Below are 20,071 nucleotides of genomic sequence, written 5' to 3' on the forward strand. Positions count from 1 at the left end.
ATCCACAGTGATAATAAAAAGGAATTGGTGAAAAGGATTTTCTCTCTGTGTATATGCAATTCTGAAATGATATGTCAGAACTCTTGTAGAAAGGTTAATGAAATGCCAGCAGCAGGCATTGGAGAAAATAATGGCAAAAGACAGGTCCCTCGTGGGAAGTTCTCATGGGGACTAGTAAGAGTACAAAACATGCACTGTGCCTATTCCCAATGGAGCCCAATAAATAGTACAAGGAATCAATAGGCCTAAAAAGATTAGTGCAAAACTCAGGTGCTTCCTCAGCTACCGGTACTCAGAATACACAAAATAACCTTCCAGTGTAAGATATTATTCAAGGTTTTAACTATATCTTCCTAAGATTTCAGCCCCACCACCCACCCCACAACTAAAACCAGCCTGGATAGGCTGAGGGATGAAGAAGAAGGGTAGGTAGGAAGGAGGTGCCTAGTGCTTCCTCTTCTTGGCATTGATTTTTCAGTTCATTATCACCATCTTTAAGCTGCCCTGCTATTTGTGGGGCACTGGCTACGTGACATTTTTCTGAGCAGATAGGGAGCAAGCAGATACGATTTGGATAGATTTGAAGCTTGGATCTCACAGACCTGCGGCTTGATATTCATGGACAAACCACCTTACTATGTGAACATTGCACAGGAAGTAAGAGTTTGGCTTTGTTTTATTCAATATGCACAGTATGAACACAGCTTTCACTCACCAAGAGCACATGCAACAAGTGTGGGATAACACTTTCAATACATTACTTTATTGGTGCTTGTGAAAACCTAGAGATAGAACGAAGCTATGTCTTCCTTAGAGACAAATCCAATAAGGGAGGGAATTTTACTTCTTGTAGTTATTATGTAATTCTGTTTAAGTTTGATAAATCAATAAAATTCACTTTTTAAAAAGATAGTTTCCCCTCACAACAACACATGGCAGAGGAATTCTCAGTTCAATATTGTCAAAATATTAAGGATAGATAATTCAACCATGCCTTCCACCAACACTACACATGCTTACTCAGAAGAAAGTCCTTAGGACTGTAGCCCTCTGAGTAGACATCCAATGGATCCATCAGTATCCCTGCCCATATATATGTCAGTTTGCATTTCTTAGTAATGCCATTCAAGTATTTATAAACTTGTAATGTTGATATCCCCCTCTCCTCTATCATGAATAGAGATTTAATCAATAATGGTACAGAAAAAAGTAGCATGGAAGTTTGCACTGAAGTCCTGAAATCAGAGTCTTCACATAAGCGCAAAAGGCTAATGTGTAGCTTTTAGTCCCAACTTCTAAATGAAGATTTACCAGTAGGTAAAGGGAGCCTTGAAGATTGATTGTGGGAAGTGGTGTAGGAGCCAATGCAAAATGAGGTAGTTTCAGGTTAAGCAGCCAGACCAACTGCTGGGTCCCAAAGTCCAAATTCGATTAGTCAGAACTAGCACTCAGAATTGTGCAGACCAGCCATAATAAACCTGCAAGCCATAGAAGCATGTTTCTACATGACAATATTCTTTTAAGTAATTTTGCATTGTTATAAACAATATTTAACTGCCTTGATTGCTGTGCTCGAAAGGCAATATATTTTTTAATAAAACAAAATTTCAAGAATCAATAAATCATATAGACTATGAAGTTTTAAGTCCCATAGGTAAAAACTTTTAAAAAGTTACTAGGCTTGATTGAACTAAGCATTTTTGTTTAAAAAGAGAAAATTACATAAGCACATAACTCTGCCTCATATTAAAATCAGCTGAACTTCAGCATGAGGCTTTTTGTGACCATTGTTTCAAAGCTTCAGCTCTCATTTTGCGAAAGGGATGAGGTATCTCATAACCATCATATGGAAAAAGAGCAATTCCTTCTACATTAGTGAGATACTAGAAAGTAAAAGGAACCTGTTACAGTAACACAGAGAAGATAGTTATCAATATATCTGAAAGTCCAATTTCAAAATAAATGAAAATCTACAAATATCAAAATCAACCTATAAAACATAATTCGATACAATTTAACTCAAGTAAATGAATTCAATGGGACTTATTCTTAGGTAATTGTGCAAAGAATCACAGCTTTAGTAACTAGTTTTATCTGAGGCCAAGTGAAATCATGAATGTTATATTCATAAACATTTACGAGTTCAGTCATCTTCCTAATGGAAACTTATCTTTCATTACATCAGATATCACAAAAACTCATTTCTATTCCATCTTTGAACACTGAGCACTGCAGAAAATAGCGTTCTGTCTCTGCAAAAGATTCAAATTATGAGCCAAAACACACTGAGTACCAGTGTTAGAAACTGAGATGAAAGCTAAGAGCTAAATGGCACCTTAAACCTTGGTTATGGGCACAACAACAAAATGTCTAGGCACACCTTTTTAATAACAAGAATACAAAATTGAAAATGAATGAACTGCAGCTATAATACTATGTTCATTTTTCAGATAGTCTAATCCTTCCCATGCCCACCTCCTAATATTCTTAACAGGGTCTCTACTTCAGTCTTCAGAGAGTAGCTGGAAGTGGGGAGGCAGGAAAAGGTTCTCATTTCCTTCCACTTTGCAGTTTTAGTCTGAAATCTTAGGTGCAGTACTGCACCCAGAGCTCAGAAACTACTGGTGCTAATGAAATTCCCTGTTGCAAAATGCACCTAGAACAATGGGAATTTTGAACACTGCCGAGTACATTATGTAAATTACAAATTTTGAAGAGATTTTTGAATGTGTGTCACAAATTTCAAATATTGGTGCTCAGCTGTGAAGAAAAGCTTCTTTTGCCCCTTGGTACTTACTATTTTGCTTTGCTATTATTAATGAAAATAATTAGATAGAAAAGCTCATCTAGTTGAGCCTCCTGTTCTCCCAGTGGCCATCCAGATACCTATGGGAAGCCTGCAAACAGAACCCAAGCACTACATCACTCTCCCCTCTTGAACTCACCAGCAAATGATATTCAGAAGCACATCGGCTCTGATACCAGAAACAGAAAAAAGCCTTCATGACTAGTAGCCACTGATACCATTAATTTGTGTAAACCCCTTTTAAAATCATCCAACTTGGTGCTGATTCTTGGTGCCATATTGAGATGGTGAATTCCATAGTTAACTATGGGCTGTGTTATGTAGTTCTTCCTTTTGTTTGTCCTGAATCCTCTAGTGTCACTGGATGGCCTTGGTTTTCTCTCTATCCAACTTTCTCTATGCACTGCATTATGTCCCCCTTTGCTTGCCTTTTTCTAATTGAACTAAAAAGCCACAAATGTTGTAACTTTTCCCCAAAGGGGAGACCACTTGGGATTTGTTATCCAGTACATAGGAGATCAGGATAGGTGACAAGCTGAAGCTGCCAAGCAGGAGACTTCAAATTCAGCTGACAGTTCCCCTTCTCCATAGTAGAAACCTATTTTGTGATTGAAACAACCATCTCCATGCATTCTATGCAGGGCTTTGTATGGGAGTGAGGTATATTTTGGTATTGTTAAGGGACTGAAGTACTAAATTTGCTTTATTTAGATGGGCCCTATGCTTGGGGGGGGGGGTGCCACTATAAAGCAGATAGCAGAAGTCAAAATTGTTATTTTTATGTTCACTGTACCAGCTCCTGCCTACCTAGCAGTTCGAAAGCACGTCAAAGTGCAAGTAGATAAATAGGTACCGCTCCGGCAGGAAGGTAAACGGCGTTTCCGTGCACTGCTCTGGTTTGCCAGAAGCGGCTTAGTCATGCTGGTCACATGACCCGGAAGCTGTACGCCGGCTCCCTCGGCCAATAAAGCGAGATGAGCATCACAACCCCAAAGTCAGTCACGACTGGACCTAATGGTCAGGGGTCCCTTTACCTTTTTATATTAGTGGACTCCAGCCTATCCCCTTCATTCCAAGAACTGGTGTTCGTCCAAAATATATGTCTGGCTTTAAAGTGGAACAACGGCAAAAGAGACTAATGAATGCAATTGACCCTGGAACACTACAGACTTTCAATCAGCTGACATTTTGAAATCAAGATGAAGTCTGCTAATGCTCAGCTTGATTTAATGATGTTGATAAAACAAAACCTGTGTGAAATTCTATGTACAGGGAACCAGATTAACAAAGGAGAAGTCTCCCAAAGCTTTACCACCTAGGTAGTATCTCATGGCCCTATTTGCCAGAGCAGATCAAACTGCTTGAAAGCTCACAGCTTCAAATTACAATATAGCAAGAGCATCTTTGAAGTAGGTTGATAGAAATTATTAGCCCATAATTTTTTACTAGTGTAAGGCGGCCTTGCAAAATAAGTGTCTGAGGCTTCTTTATATATCCTGCTTCAGATACCCATCTAGCGCCCATGTAGTGCTGTGTTTGCATTGTAGCAGTCATCAATTTCAGTGTACTCTTTCTCCTGTCATTCTCACATCCATTTTAAGATCCAAAGTGCAGGATGGTATACAGCTGTCATAGCATTGTGCTGCACTTCTCAGGCTGAATTTTAGCAACAATGCTATTGCAGTTGCCAACCTCTGCTCATCCTCCTTTTGCTTCATTGCCAGGGACCGGGGAGGGGCTAAGGGAGTGAAAAGAGGAGGCAGTATGTGTGACCATGTGGAGATCTGTGGGTGCCAGGCTGGCGACAGACATCTCCATCTGGTTGCCCCCTCCAGCTTCCTTAAGCCGGTAAGCTTATTCACTGCATTTATATGCCACCCTTTTCTTCAAGGAGTGCATGTTCATCCCCTCATTCTCAGTTAATCCCTACAAGGACCCTGTGAGGTAGTTTAAGAGGCTGTGACTGGCCCAAGGTTCCCCAGTGAGCTTCATGGCTGAGTGGGGATTTGAACCCTAATATCCCAAGTCCTAGCACAACGCTCTAACCACTACACCACACTGGCTTCCTAGAGTACTTCTGCTCTGGGGCAGCTATACAAATTAGTAGGTAAAAAATAAGGGGAAAGCAAAATGTGTTTTATATACAAAATAGTTTCGCTAACTGTTTTTGCAAATGCAATTTGTATTAGAACTTTGAATTTCTGCCAAGGTCTTTGGCTATAAGCAGTAAAAGTTTGACCTCGCCCATCCGGAGTAACAGATCAATATAGAATCATAGAACTGTAGAGTGGGAAGGGACCCTTAGGGCCATCTAGTCCAACCTCCTGCAAGGCAGGATTCTCAAGCATCTATGACAAATGTCCTTCAACCTCTGCTTAAAAACCACCAAGGAAGGAGAGTCCACCACCTTCCAAGGGAATCTGCTCCACTGTCGAGCAGCTCTTACCATCAGAAAGTTTTTCCTGAAGTTTAGTTGGAATCTCCTTTCTTGTAACTTGAAGCCATTGGTTTGAGTCCTGCCCTCCAGAGCAGGAGAAAACATTCTTGCCCCATCTTTCATGTGACAGCCCTTTAGATATTTGAAGATAGCTATCATATCTCTTCTCAGTCTCCTCTTATCCAGGCTAAACATACCCAACTCCCTCAACCATTACTCATAAGGCTTGGTTTCCAGACCACTGATCATATTGGTTGCTCGTGGAGTCATGTCATGCTCCTTCTAAAGCAGTTTGTCCACCTTTGGTCCCCACCCTGCCCTCAGCGCTCATCTGTGGCTCCTAGAAGCTGTCAGCATGTGGCAGTGGCCATACTCTGGGAACGGCTTCAACTGACCAGCTAAACCTGGTGAGGGTAGCCAATAGGTCTCAAACCCTCAATGAGTTAGGGACTTCCCCTGCATGTGAAGAGAGGCTCCAGCAGATTGAGCAGGTAGGACCAATATTGAGTCCAATGGTCAAGAAGGAAGCTTTTGCACAGGTTGTAGAGGGAGGTGAGGGGCAAACGGGGCATGTCAACCTGAGAAGGTAGCCCATCGAGGAGTAGGAAAACTCTGATCCTAAATCTCCACTGCCTTGCGTAATATCTTTGGGATAAGAAAAGGCTAATGAGTAAACGCTACATAAATATGGAGTGGAGTCCCTAAAATTGTCTTGTATGCCTCCTGGCAACTCCTGCAGGCAAGCTGGGCCACACATATTGCTCTGCTTTCCTCTGAACCACATCACTGAGGCAAGAGGGGGGTTTTGGCATCTGAGAAGTCCAGGACCCTCATATTTATTGCCCAGGCTTGTGCCTCTGGGAGGTCACTTCAATTTTGCTAACACAGCAGTTTGACTTCACCCTTGGAGGCCCACTCTATTGTCTCTTGAGATAGACAGATGCCAGCAATATGTACTGCAAAGCAAGTGCAACATCAAAATGTTTTCATATCTACTAGTATTCCTTCCTCAATTTCTATTCCATGGGCAAAAATCACTGAATAACATTATTTTCATAGACCACCAAGTATACAGACAGCCTAACCACACTTTGTAGTATTAGCACCACACCTCAAATATATTAGGGTTCTTCAGGAGTTCTTAGGTTTGATTTCAGAAGTTGTAAATAAGTATTAATATGAGTGATCACTCCTCCACCTTAGTGGATACACATGCAGTTTTCTGTAAAGTAAGGTAGGGTAAGGTAACAGAACAAAAAAAAAGGGGGGGATTGAGAAAGTAAAAAGATAAGAACAAAAATAGGGCAAAGTCAAAGGTGACTGTTGTAGCAGCAGGAAATATATGCTGTTAAAAACTGTGATATTAACTAAGAAAAGGAAGTATGAAAGTCAAGATGATTCATCGTAACAAATGAAAATACTTTGCCTTCATAAGCTCCATTGAAATAAGAGGAATTTTACAACAGCAAGATCTACACTATTTACGCTTCAGCAGTCTAAGAACTCCTTCACTTTATATACACTACTAAAAAGCAAGCCCTCTTACATTACACAGAGAAATGTAAAGCATGGGAAGGTATATTTGAAATGAGATGAGAGAACTATTAATACAATCCAAGACTGTAGAGAGGAAGATACACATTGGGAGAAATGGGACTGGGGAAAGATATACAATTGAACCAACCAGGATTTAGGAATCAAAAGCAGGTCTTCTAATCTTCTACATCCTTTAATTCTCTCTACCCATTTTTCTCATTATACAACAGACATCATGACAAACCCAAGTTAAAATGCAACCAAGTATGCCACAAGCGCTTCAAGTATCATGATTAAATATAGGCTTTCAGAAAGTGTTTAGTGGCACACCAGGTTTCATTTTAATCCACATTAGCAACCATCACACATTAACACCAAACTCACAACATGTGGAAGCATTTCAAAGGATGCTGCAATAATGGAGCAAAAATATATATGAACAAGATGAGAACTGAGCTCTTTGTAAAGCCCACACACAAAACCAATTATCTTATTATTCTAAGCCAAATAAAAAAAGTTAATATTGGGCTATGAAATTACCAAAATTAGAGAGCTTCTCTCTTGGAAGGAAACAAGATGGTTAAATAAAGGCTAATATTTAAAGTATAATATAACAGGGAATGAAATATCTATATTAACATGCTTTGCTCATTTAATACAGCAAACTTGTGTAAGATGTTGGGTAGACAGCAATATTAATGGCTCTAGTGTCCCAAAACTGGTTTGTTTAAGTTGTGCTATTTGCACAGCTCTTTGGCATTCAATGAATGAGTTTCAAAAAACCAAAAGGAACAATGAGAGGGGAAATGGAGGAAATACAGGCCACATGTAATTAGAATAAGGCAGATCAAATCCAAGGTCTGAAAACTATTTCTCCAGCATAAGAAAAAACAAATCATAACTCTATTTGTGTCTATTCAAAAATAAGTCCAAATGAGTTCAATGAAACCTATTCTCAAATATTACATTTCTAAACAGACTTTAGATAGGGGATAAGCCCATTGAGCAAAGTGGGACTTATTTCTGAATAGAAATGCATAGGACTGCATTGCATATTATCATAAAAGCAGAGGTTTGCTTAGTTGGAGACACAAATGCCTCTATCATGAGACAGGGAGAAAATGACAATTTTTCATAAGGTTCAATCTCCATATAAAAATAAACTGAAATTGATACTTGATAGAAACAGATTCAAAATCAAGACTATTTTTTTTCTACCCATGTAGTCTCTCTTCTGCACTATTTTTTATTTTTAAATATTGAGCACTATGTTTTTAAATATTAAGAACTATGTTTAATTAGCATTCTATACATACTGGACAAATATGTGTTAATAAACTATAATATACAAAAAAGATATCCAAGAATTATCTTATCATTTTTATAGGCCAGACACATGTGTATTTTAACTGTTATTACTATCCAGAGATGCTCTCAGATACTGTTTGCATGTGCACACATGCAGTAATATTGATGAATGGCTAGTAATAAATATTTGGCCCATAATCAGTTGATATTGTCCTTCCCATAAGTAATATGTATTTTGTTTGAGAATATTCTAAGATAGCCATAAAGTAAGCATTATTTACTCATAAGTTCCACTGAGTTCAGTAAGACCTACTTCTTGGCAAGTGTTATATTCTGGCATTAGTTAAAATTGCACACCAACCCTAGCCCTATTTTCTCATATGCAGTTCCCACAGGCACAAATAATGGAACTTATTTCTTAGTATATTTAGGATATCAATATTGTTACATATTGTTAAATTACATTGGGGGGGTCAATACAAATGGCCTATTTCAAATGTACCGTAAGCATTTGAAATTTTTGTTTTAAAAACAAATAGATATACGGAGCACTGGAGACCACCAGGGGGCGCGTTGGAAGATGGCCGACAATAAGATCTCTCTGACCCACACGAGGTAGTTTAGGGGCTGCTATGGGAAGTAGGCAGCCTTCCCTCCCACCAGGAGATGGTGGGACCCTGTCTTGCCAGCGGTGTTCATAATGCACCCCCTGATCCGAGAGATGGGGGTGCAGAACACTTGGCACGAGCCCTCGGTGAAGTCAGCTCTTCCTGACGCCGATTCCGATTAGCGCGTGCTGGTTGCTTCAGTCTGGATTTATAATTGGAAACAGATGATTGGAAATGAACCTGAAGCACATATATCAAGCAAAGTTCGACGATAAGACTGCTGAATAATGGATCTCTGCGACTGAGAGCGACGGACGGATAAGTAAATCTTTTCATATGACATCACTAAGAGACTGTGTGTTTGGAATGAAGGGGGGTGGAGGAAAAACTCTTTTTTCTCTATGTGATATGAAGTGATAAAAATAATCCTCCACTCCAGAAAGAAACAAGATCGTTGCGCTTTTTTAAGAAGCATAAGCAGAAGTTTAAGAGCTGTGTGGGAGATGGAAAAAAGATCGGTGGACGCTGAAGAATATTTATGACACAGTCAAAAAATGGCGTCTTGCCAAGACAGGCTGCAGGAGAAAAGAGAAAGACGGGGGCGGAGATTCAGGAATGCATGAAGGAGAAGGAGTTTGAAACTGAAGTTTGACCTGACAGAGCCCCCTGATCTATTTGATTTATTCTGCTAGCCTGGAAAAATAAAGGACAATGATGATTAATTTTGTCTACGGAGGTGCTGAACAGGGCGGTCCTGGACTAAACCCACACAGAGAGAGAAACCAGCTTTCAGTCGGCTTATGAGAATCATCAGAGATCGCAAAGAAAGGAATACGATAACAACAAGATGAAGAAAATATACAAAGAACTATCTGGTCTGAACTGGATAGAACTGATTAATGAATGCAGTAAAATAAGTGAAGTCTGGAAATAGCCGGAATTTTGGACTCGTGCGGAGCTTGATATATGTTGGTTTCTGCTCTCTTCACTGTGCAGCGAAGTGCTTGTCACGAGACAGGTGTTTACATTCCACAGTCTGTGCTGTTGGGTTTTCCCACGGGAAAGGAGACTGGATGTGACGTACACTGGTTTCCTGTTTTTCACTGTTCTCACTCAGTTCTTCTCTCCGTGCTATAGAGGAGAGAGGATGCTTTCTCTGCTCCGGCAGAGGCATGATGTTTTTCTGTAATCTACCAGCTTTGAAATGTAAATAAAGCAATATAGAGTATGTGCACGTAGTCCTCATCATTCCGCTGTGCACGGGACACTGCAAACACAACATTTTTGGTTATGGGCCCAGAAGAACGCAATCAATCTTGGGAATGGGCTCCGGTAATCGGAACAGCAGCAGAGGGACGGATCGGACGCTATCTCTGCGCGTCAAGATGATTGATGAGGTATGTGCTACTGCTCCTGCCAGCATCTAATTAATGGCTTTATGGCTGGACTTTGCAATTTTATGTCCGTTTGCCGGGCACAGGCAAAGGATCAAAGGCTCAAGTTCCTATGCTGGGGAAATCGAAAGTAACTTTTAAAAGTGCTTTTGGGCTAAAGCAGCTGCAACAGTGACGCAGCATGATTTAAAGCAGCAGAGATGACGCAGAAGGCTAATGCCAGAGTCATGATGGCCCTTCAGGATGCTTGTGGGATTCCTAAGCTCAATAAGAAAAACTATGCTGACTGGGTTCTCTATGCAGAGGCTATTCTGCGGAAAGAGGGTCTGTTTGAAGTTATTACAGACACCCCCCCAGCTCCAATTACAGATGCATGGGAAGCTAAAGATTCCAAAGCAAGGGGAACTCTTACATTGATAGTATCCCCAGAAGAGCTCTGTCTATTGCGTGATAAGACCTCAGCCAGAGAAATTTGGGACGCTTTGAGAGAGGCTCACTTGAGGACAGAAGCTGGATCTACTATGTTTTACTTTAACAAGCTGCATAATATGGCTCTTGCTGAAGGTGGAGATGTGCGTACACATCTGATGGAGATGCAGAATCTGAGACATGAGCTGCAACAGAGAGGACTCAACTTTCCAGAGGCTGTGTATTCCTTCATGATACTACAATCTTTGGGTTCAGGTTGGGAGTCTGTTGCGACTCAGATTGCTGTACAGCCTACTGCTCAGCTGACAGTGGATTATGTTACTGCCGTGATTCTGAATGAAGCAGATCGCCGGGGTGCTGGCTGCATGGGCAAGGGGGAGTCTTCACAGACGTCGTCCCAGAGTGCAGTGGAACCACCAGATGGCGCCAAAGCTTTGAAGGCAGTGTGGACGTCTAGGCCATATGAAGAGGGAATGCAAATATCCCAGGGCCAAAACAGAGCAGCGCAGCGAAAGCTCATCGCGTGGAAAAGGCCGAGGCAAAAGCAGAGGTCCTGTGTCCAGGACAACGCAGCCCAAAGCAATGGTCTCACGCTTCACTCCAGAAGTTGCAGAGGTCCAGAAGACGTCTAGATCTTTCTTCGTTGTTGATTCGGCTGCAACCCATCACATGTGCAACGATAAGCGACTGTTCGTGTCTTTTACACCACAGGAAGGTGCGATTCACCAGGCGGATGACCACACAATCCCCAGTAAAGGCTACGGAACTGTTGTTCTTCACAGTTTGGACTTATCGATACAGAATGTACTTTATGTGCCAGATGCCAAACATAATCTGCTCAGCGTTGGACAGCTGAATGAGCGGAAAATTGACGTTTCCTTTAAGAACAAAAGGTGCATCATCACAAAGAAAAATGATTATGTATTGTATGCTGAATATGTTGATCGTTTATATGTTTTGTATTATGATGATGTTGTGCAGGATGACACTTGTTGCATTGCAGGTTCTAACAAAAGTTTGCATGCAGAATGTATTCACGATTTTCATCGAAAATTTGGTCATTTGAATTTTGAGGCAGTATCTAAAATGCCTGCCTTGGTTGAAGGTATGACTATTAAACCCTGCAGATACCACATGAAGTGCAAGGCATGCGCAGCAAACAAGGTGAAAATGGCAGCGAAAGGTAAGGTGTCTAGTAGGCAAGCTACAGAACCATACCAAATTGTTCATGCTGATTTGGTTGGACCACTAGCGCCCTCTTTGGGTGGAAATAGGTACTTCATGGTTCTCATTGATGCATTTTCCAGGTATATTTATGTGTACAATCTCAAGCAGAAATCAGAGGCTTTTCCTAGGTTCAAGGAATTCTGTGCTTGGTTGGAAAATGTGCATGGTAAGAAGATAAAAATTCTTTTCACTGATCGCGGGGGGGAATTCACTTCTCAGCAGTTTGAAGCTTTTCTGTCTGAGAAAGGAATTCAACACGATTTGTCTAGTCCTCGCTCGCCATGGCAGAATGGACTTTGCGAGAGGGCAAATCAAACATTGCTTCAAGGGTTAAAAACCTTGCTGCATGATGCCAATCTTCCAGAGAGTTATTGGGCCGAATCTCTCTCATGTTTTGTTTACAGTTATAATCACAGGTTATCTTCAGCGATTGGTTGTACCCCCTATGAGAAGATGTTTGACAAAAAGCCATACATCAAACACATGAAATTTTTTGGTTCTGACATGTGGGTTCACTCACCACAAAACTCCAAGTTAGACAAGCGTGGATTGCATGGTATCTTTCTAGGTTATCAGAAAGGTTCTTACAGAATAATGATGACTGACTCTAAGACAATTAAGGTCACAAGAAGTGTTGAGTACAATGCCAAGTGGGGGGAGAATGTGGGAATTTTCCAATGTTACCCTGATGACAGTGATGAGACTGAGGATAGTCAAAAGCAACCACAGCAACCCACACCCACTGATGAAAGTTCTGATTCTGAGTCTGAAACTGAATCAGGTGATTCAGAGGATTTCAAGAGTGCGAAAGCCTCTATGCAACCCTCTGAAAGCTCTGATCAGGAATTGGAAGAACCATTGTTCACAATAGGTCACTTTTCTCCTAAGAAGGAAGAGGAGAGTGTTGAAGACTTAAGGCTAATTCGCAGGTCACAAAGAGCCACAAAAGGTAGACCTCCAAAGAGATTTGCTGATGAGTTTGCCAAGATAGCAGTAACAGCTGTTAAAAGCTCCAAGAAGGTATTTGAACCTTCAAGTTTCCAAGAAATCCAGGATTTGGGTTCAAAGGAAGCTGAGCCATGGTTAAATGCCATGAAGGCTGAGCTTGATTCCTTAGAAAGGAACAAAACATGGGAACTTGTTCCAATAGTTCCAGGAATGAAGCTGCTTGGAAGCAAATGGGTCTTCAAAGCGAAGACTGATCAAAATGGCAAGATAGTCAGACACAAAGCCAGATTGGTAGCCAGAGGTTTTGCACAGGTACCAGGTGAAGACTATCACGAGACCTACTCACCCACAGTGAGGTATGAGAGCATTAGGCTTATGCTCAAGCTAGCTGCAGAGGAGAATCTACACATTAGTCACCACAATGTAAATACAGCTTTTCTGTACGGATCTCTAGGTGAATCACTTTATATGCTTCCACCTGATGGCGTACAGGTAAAACAGGGATTTGTTTGTGCTCTGAAAAAGTCCCTTTATGGTCTCAAACAAAGTGCACGGTGTTGGCACACAAAACTCACTGAAGTATTGTTTTCTCTAGGTTTTCAGCAAGGGAAAGCTGATCCATGTGTATTTGTCAAAGAGGAGGGGCAAAATAAACTGTATTGCTTGTTTTATGTTGATGATCTTTTATTCTTTTGGAAAGATGTCACAATGTACAATAACGCCCTAGCTCAACTGAAAGAACACTTTGACATGAAAGATCTTGGTGAGGTAAACAACTACCTATCTCTGGAAATAGAGAGAGATCAAGATGGTAACATTCTAGTACACCAGTCACGGAAAATTGCTGATGTGTTAAGCAAACTAAACCTGATGGATGCTAACCCCGTAGACACACCGATGACAACAGATTATCAGGTAGATGACACTGAAGAAGCATTTTCTGACACTACACTGTACAGAAGTGTGCTAGGCAAGCTAAACTTCATTGCCAGATGTTCAAGACCTGACATTGCTGTTAGCTGTAATTTGCTAAGCAGACAAGTCAACAATCCTACTGTTAAGGATTGGAAAGCTCTGAAACGCATAGCGCGGTATTTGAAAGGCACTATGCATTACAGACTGAGGTTTAACAATCAGAAGTCTGGTGGTCTTGAGATATTTGCAGATGCAAGTTTTGGAAGTGACACTACAGACAGGAAAAGTACGTCTGGAGTTTGCTATATGTACAATCAGGGTCTATTTGATTGGTCATGCAAGAAGCAAACAACAGTTAGCTTAAGTACTTGTGAAGCTGAACTGAATGCACTGTCTTATTCACTCAAAGATTGTGAATGGTTGTTACAATTGTGCAAAGACATGAAAATTCCTGTCAAATGTCCAATCCAGGTTTACCAGGACAACAAAGCATGTTTGGCTTTGCTGAATTCTGAAGGTTGTAAGCAAAGCACGAAGCACTTGCAATTGAAATTGCAACATGCTAGGGAACGTATTCAGAAGGGACTCGTAACGGTGTCCTATATGCCAGGTAATGAAATTCCTGCTGATGTATTGTCCAAGATTGTATCAAGGGATCAACACTGTACCTATGTGCAGAAGTTGGGTTTGTACTGATATTGTACGAACACGCTGCCCAGTGATGTTCACAGAAAGGGGGAGGATGTTGGTTTCTGCTCTCTTCACTGTGCAGCGAAGTGCTTGTCACGAGACAGGTGTTTACATTCCACAGTCTGTGCTGTTGGGTTTTCCCACGGGAAAGGAGACTGGATGTGACGTACACTGGTTTCCTGTTTTTCACTGTTCTCACTCAGTTCTTATCTCCGTGCTATAGAGGAGAGAGGATGCTTTCTCTGCTCCGGCAGAGGCATGATGTTTTTCTGTAATCTACCAGCTTTGAAATGTAAATAAAGCAATATAGAGTATGTGCACGTATTCCTCATCATTCCGCTGTGCACGGGACACTGCAAACACAACAGTGATTTTTTGGGTACTCCCAAAAAATTAAAAAATATGGCTGTATAATTTGGAACCAATGTGATTTGAATAATATGATGTGATTGGCCTGTCAATAAAAAATTATTAAAAAAAAAAAGATATACGGAGCACTATGGCTGGGAATACTTCCTGGAGAAGCACCTCTAAATGAATTATAGTTGTGCACAAATAATTGTGTTATTGTACAAGTTGTAGTGAAGTGAGTGATGAGTTATGATCCTGGAACAGCCATGTTCTTTTCTAATTCCATTTCAGCTGAGTTATTTCAGAATAGTTGCTCCTGCTATTCCTAATCAGTCATTCTAACCCTGTGAATAAGGCATTCTACTTCATTGTTATTATTGCCTATAAGCAGCTTTTCAGGCAATATGCCTGCCAAAGCAGTTGGCCACCACGTGGCTGTTTATTGTTATTATTATGGGATATTATATTTATTTATACCCCATATTATTCCCTGACAGGGACTAAAGTTCGTTAAAAGCAGTCAGTTCCCAAAAGCCTGCCAGAGCTAGTTAGAGAGGGAGTTCCAAAGTCTGGGAGCAGCCACTGAGAAGGCCTTCTTCTGCATCCCTATGAAATATGCTTGTGAAGGTGGCAGCAGTGAGGGAAGGACATCCTTCAAAGATTTCAGAACCCAGGAAGGTTCATATAAGAGGATACAGTCTTTCAGATAGCTTAGCCTTAGACCTAAGCCATTCAGTCATAAGCAGCACTTTAATATTGTGCCTGGAAACAGACCAGTAGCCAGTGAAGCTGTTCTAACAAGGAGTTGTATGCTCCAGTCAGCAATCTGGCTGCAGCTCTTTGAACCAGTTGAAGTTTATGAGCACCTTTCAAAGTCAGCCCCACGTTAAGCATGTTCCAGTAATTCAAACAGGACTGGCTTGGTTTTTGAGCATGTGTACATTTGTGGGCTCTAGTTGAAATCTACTACATAATAAATAATGAACATTCTGAATAAATAAAAACCATACTACACAGTTAAAATTCACAGCAAACAATAAACAGGAGCTAGTAAATAATAAAATGGACAAAGCCAAAGTCAAGCTCAGATGAATCAGGAGTTATGGTATTAGTTCTATGTCATCACAGTGCCTATAGTGAATAGGTAACAAACGAAACCAGTTTTAAATCAGTTCAGTTCAAGTCTGTCTTGGATGTTTGATGAAATATCAGATCACAAAAAGAACATCTTACATAGATTTACAAATTATTCTCCATTTGTGATGTTTATGTTCTGTGTAAATTACCAAGTCACACTAACCTAGAATTTGAGTTAATCACTCCATTGCTGTTTATACTTCCAGCCATTATTCCAATTTTCCTAAGGCCTTGCTCATGTCGATCTGACAGGTCTTTGTTTAAACAGCAACAGATCCTGCATGAGATCTACCTATTTACTTATTTATTACCAGTATTTGTATGCTGACTTTCAGGGCCTCTCAAGGTAGCTTGCATTCAAAGTTAAAACTTGACATATAAATAATATCAAAGCTAGAGGGGGGAAAGATTTGCAACAGAGAGCTGCCCTATATGTCAGTCCGCATAATGTGTCTATGTACAAATGCTCTACAAGAATTGAGGCCTGAGAGGCAGAGATTGGTCAAACAATGATTATAACTACTATACAATAGAGCTCTGGCCTTGACTGGAGTGTCTTGCATACAAATAAATACTGTATTGTTGGCCTCCTGATTTTTTCACTATTATTGCAAATCAAGTTAAGTGGTAAAGGCAAATCTATAAGGTAAATTAAAGGGCCCTTTATTCACCTTCCCCCTCAGGCCTTGCATTAGAACTAAGTTTAATTTGTAGGAATCTACTGCAACTATACTGGTCTGTGATGTACAGAGGCAGTAATACAATTCAGTATAGAAAAGAGAACACAGAAACTGTTAAAAAAAAATCACAAAATTGGTTAATGGCAAACCCACAAGTGTGAAAATAATTGCCCTAATCCAGCTCTAGTTACACACAAAATGTGGGTGGTGGTGCATATATGATTGCACATCCCAATGAAACAAAGTAGTTGAGCTGGACATCCAAATTGATAAGTAGATGTAGATGCAGCTCTGGTTTGGGAATAGATTCTGACTCAGAGAAGAGATGCTTACATGCACAGATCTCTTACTCTGGATCAGGTTATAAAAGAAAAGCAGTAAACTAAGATGATTGCCATTTTCTTTAAACACACACATTTGTGAAGTGAATATTATACAAACAAAAGTTAATGTAAAAAACCCCACCACATTGTAATATATATCTCCACAATTTCAAAGATGAGGGAAAATGACTTGCCAATTGTTATAGATCTAACAAGTATTTTACTTCCCTGCTTTTAAACTCAGTCCATGAATGCATGGGTCAATTCAGTCCATAGATGCATTTATTTATTTTTGCCTTCCCTCATATAATAACTGTGTATCAGGTTTTCTATGTTTTTAGCAGCTCTCATTTTTATATGTAAGCTGCCTTGAGTCCTGACATGGGAAAAGGTAGAATATAAATAAATATATAAAAACAACAACAATCTCCTAATAAAGCGATTCAATTGTCTCTGAAAACTTCAGTGGAAGGTTTAAGACCCAATCTAATAACCTGGACAAGTAGCTCACCTTGTCATTCCAATATTTCCTTTTATTCAGAATGAAATAACCACATGATACATGAAAGAAACTCCTCCACCCAGCGGCGTTATTTTTCCTGGGCTGATGTATTATAAAAGACTCCTTGTACCACTGCATCCCTCCCTGCTGTCATTCTCCCTCGCTACACAACAGCCTCTCAATTCAAAGAGCAGGCATCAATTTTAAATGTTGACAGGGTGTCACTGTCCCTGTTTTCCACCATCCGCCTCTCTTCGGCTTCCGTCCTCGCCTCCTCCTCCTCCTCCTCCTCCCGCCCGTCACCTGCTCCCTCCTCCTCCTCCCCGGCGGCCTTGTTCTTCCAGGTCAGCTCTCTACACACCTTCTCTGCCTATTCATGCAGGGCGTGTAGGTGCGCCAAGGAGGCAGCGAAAGAGAAAAGCCGTGTGTCAAGGCAACCGCCTGCATTTCCTTGTCAACAAAGCCAAAGCTTCCCAATAACGCACGCGCCTTCAGCTCCCCCACCCCCCAAAAAAAAACACCGCACGGGGGACAACTTCCCTCCCCGAGACTAACGTAGCGCACAAACACACGGCCTTTCATCTTCTCCCACCGCCACGTCCAAAGCTCACCACAAAGGCCCGCCTCATGCATCAGCACTAACCTCCTCTCCCCGAAACCTGCTCCGAACAGCCGCCTTTTGTCGCCCAGCTCGGCGCACCCAGCCGCTCCTCTCCCTTCCCCGGCCAGCCTCGTCCCCACAATGACAGCTGCCCTAACCCAGCGCAAGGCCCCGGCCTGCCTTCCCTTCGCCTCTGCAGGTGCCTCGGGCTCCCTACCCTGCTCCTCCTCTCGCCCCGCAGCTCCCCAGATTTACCTAGGGCCACCTCGCAGGCTTTGCGCAGCTGGGAATGGTGCGCCTTCTTCACCTCCTTGTCGGCCAGGATCTTCTCCAAGGCCCGGGTCAGGAACATGTTTTTTGTCTTCTTCCCCTCATACATGGGGACGCAGGGAGAGAGGGGAGAAGAAGAGGGAGCTGGTTCGGTGCCTCTCGCCGCCTCTCGCCGCAGCTGCCCGGGCGGCACCCCTGGCGAAGGAGCCCCAAGCGCAGCTTCTTCCCACCTCCGGGCTGGGCTCGGGCAAGAGCGGCGACTGCGGACCTCGCTCGGGGTGGGGGGAAAGGAGAACCGGCCCTCCGGAGAACGCGCAGCCCTCAGACCCGGCTGGCCTCCGCCTCCATTAGCAGCAGCGGCGGCGGCGGCAGTAGGAGCAATAGCAGCGGCGGCGGCGGCAGCAGCAGCAACCTCCTCCTGCGCTCGCCATGTTGGAAGGAAACGACGTCAAGGCCGCCGCGGCCCGAGTGGCTGCAGAGGAGGAAGCGGCAGCGGCGGTGGCGGCTGCTGCTGTTTCTCCAAGACCGGGAGGAGGCGCAGCTGCAGGGAGCGAGCAACACCAGCAGCAGCGCTGGCAAGGCTTAGCCGGGACAGGCGGGCGGCCCCGCGCTACAGGTGTGAGGAGGGGAGGGGCCTCGCCGCCGCCTGCCTGGGAGAGCAATGGGGGAAAGAGGCTGAGCGGCGCCGAGGCTGCGGACCAGAGCGCGCTCAGCCTCCCTCACAGAGTTCGTATGCGGCAGGGGCTTCTCTCTCCTTTGCCCCTGTCACTTCGGATTTCCCCTCAGACGCTTCCCGGTGGTGGCAGAGACTCCTTCCGGCTAGCCAAAGGAAGCTCGCCCGCTCCGCTTGTTACCTCGGATTGGAGCCCCGCCTTCTCCTCCATGCCTCCCTTCGGTCAGATATGTCTCTGTGGTGATGGGGCAAATCGCAAGGGGTTTGTCGGCCACTGTGCTTTTTGTGTGTGTGTGTGCTCGTTTGAAGATTGCATAGAAATGACACTGACTGTGAGCTCTTAACGTTTTGGAGGCAAACCAAGAAGGGGAACCTTCAAGACTGTGATACAAACTTTTGTGGACTAGAGTTCTCTTTGTCGAATACAACATTATATACAAGAACATTTATCATATGACACACACACACACTTTATGCAACCAATGGTGGGTTGTGTTCCATAAAGAATTATGTCACAATATGTTGGATTTGAAGATGCCACAATATACCTTATATATGTTTACTGTAACAGACTCACACAGCCATGTCACCTAATTTATTACTGGAAACTAAAGCCCATTACTTCAAAGTAAGTATGGCTGGGATTGCAATCAGGGTGAATGAACAAATGGAAGTTTCTTCATGTTGTCCAGTTAAGCCACACCTAAGAAAAAAGCTGAGAGATAGCCAGTACTGTAATCAGTTTACATAGCCTTGGAACCTGACTGAACTTCCTTAGGAAAGCCTGTTTGCTGTGAATCATAGCTTTACACCAAGCATGGATAACCACCAGACCTATCATCTAACCCTACAATTTGTGTAGTGGAATGGCATTAAGAAAGTGGTAAAATCATTTAAAAAATATACCTGGATGCCACATGTTCCAGACTTGTTTTCTAGCATTTTCATTTAGCTGTGAAAGACATCAGTGAGCAGTGTGCTAGTGTACATGCTTTCAATACCAAAAGTCAGAGGTTCAATACCTGACAGGTCTTCCTGTCCCCCTTTATGAGGGCAAAAATTGAAGAGTGAATTAATACAATTAGAATTAGAGGCAATATGAGTTAAACCAATTTATGTTGTACCTGTTTTCCTACCCTACTTTTCTAGTTTTTGTATACTTTGCCAAAATCCTCAGGTAGAACTACACTCTGTGGATCTGCTTCTAGGTCTCACATTTAAAAGAGGGAGGAAGGG

The 20,071-nt window shown here is 42.3% G+C and overlaps 1 protein-coding gene across 1 annotated transcript in view; it reads right to left on the reverse strand.

Annotated features, from left to right (window-relative positions):
- Nucleotides 1–19,019, reverse strand: part of ARFGEF1 (ARF guanine nucleotide exchange factor 1) — a 77,657-nt gene extending 58,638 nt beyond the window's left edge. Inside the window, exon 1 of the mRNA XM_079983251.1 lies at nucleotides 18,148–19,019. Coding sequence (XP_079839377.1) covers nucleotides 18,148–18,271 — 124 coding nt within the window. The 5' untranslated portion in view covers nucleotides 18,272–19,019. The remainder of the gene's footprint in view (nucleotides 1–18,147) is intronic.
- Nucleotides 19,020–20,071: the final 1,052 nt, after the last annotated feature.

This window comes from Podarcis cretensis, assembly GCF_951804945.1.
Source record: "Podarcis cretensis genome assembly, chromosome: 7".
Taxonomy (NCBI): Eukaryota; Metazoa; Chordata; class Lepidosauria; order Squamata; family Lacertidae; genus Podarcis; species Podarcis cretensis.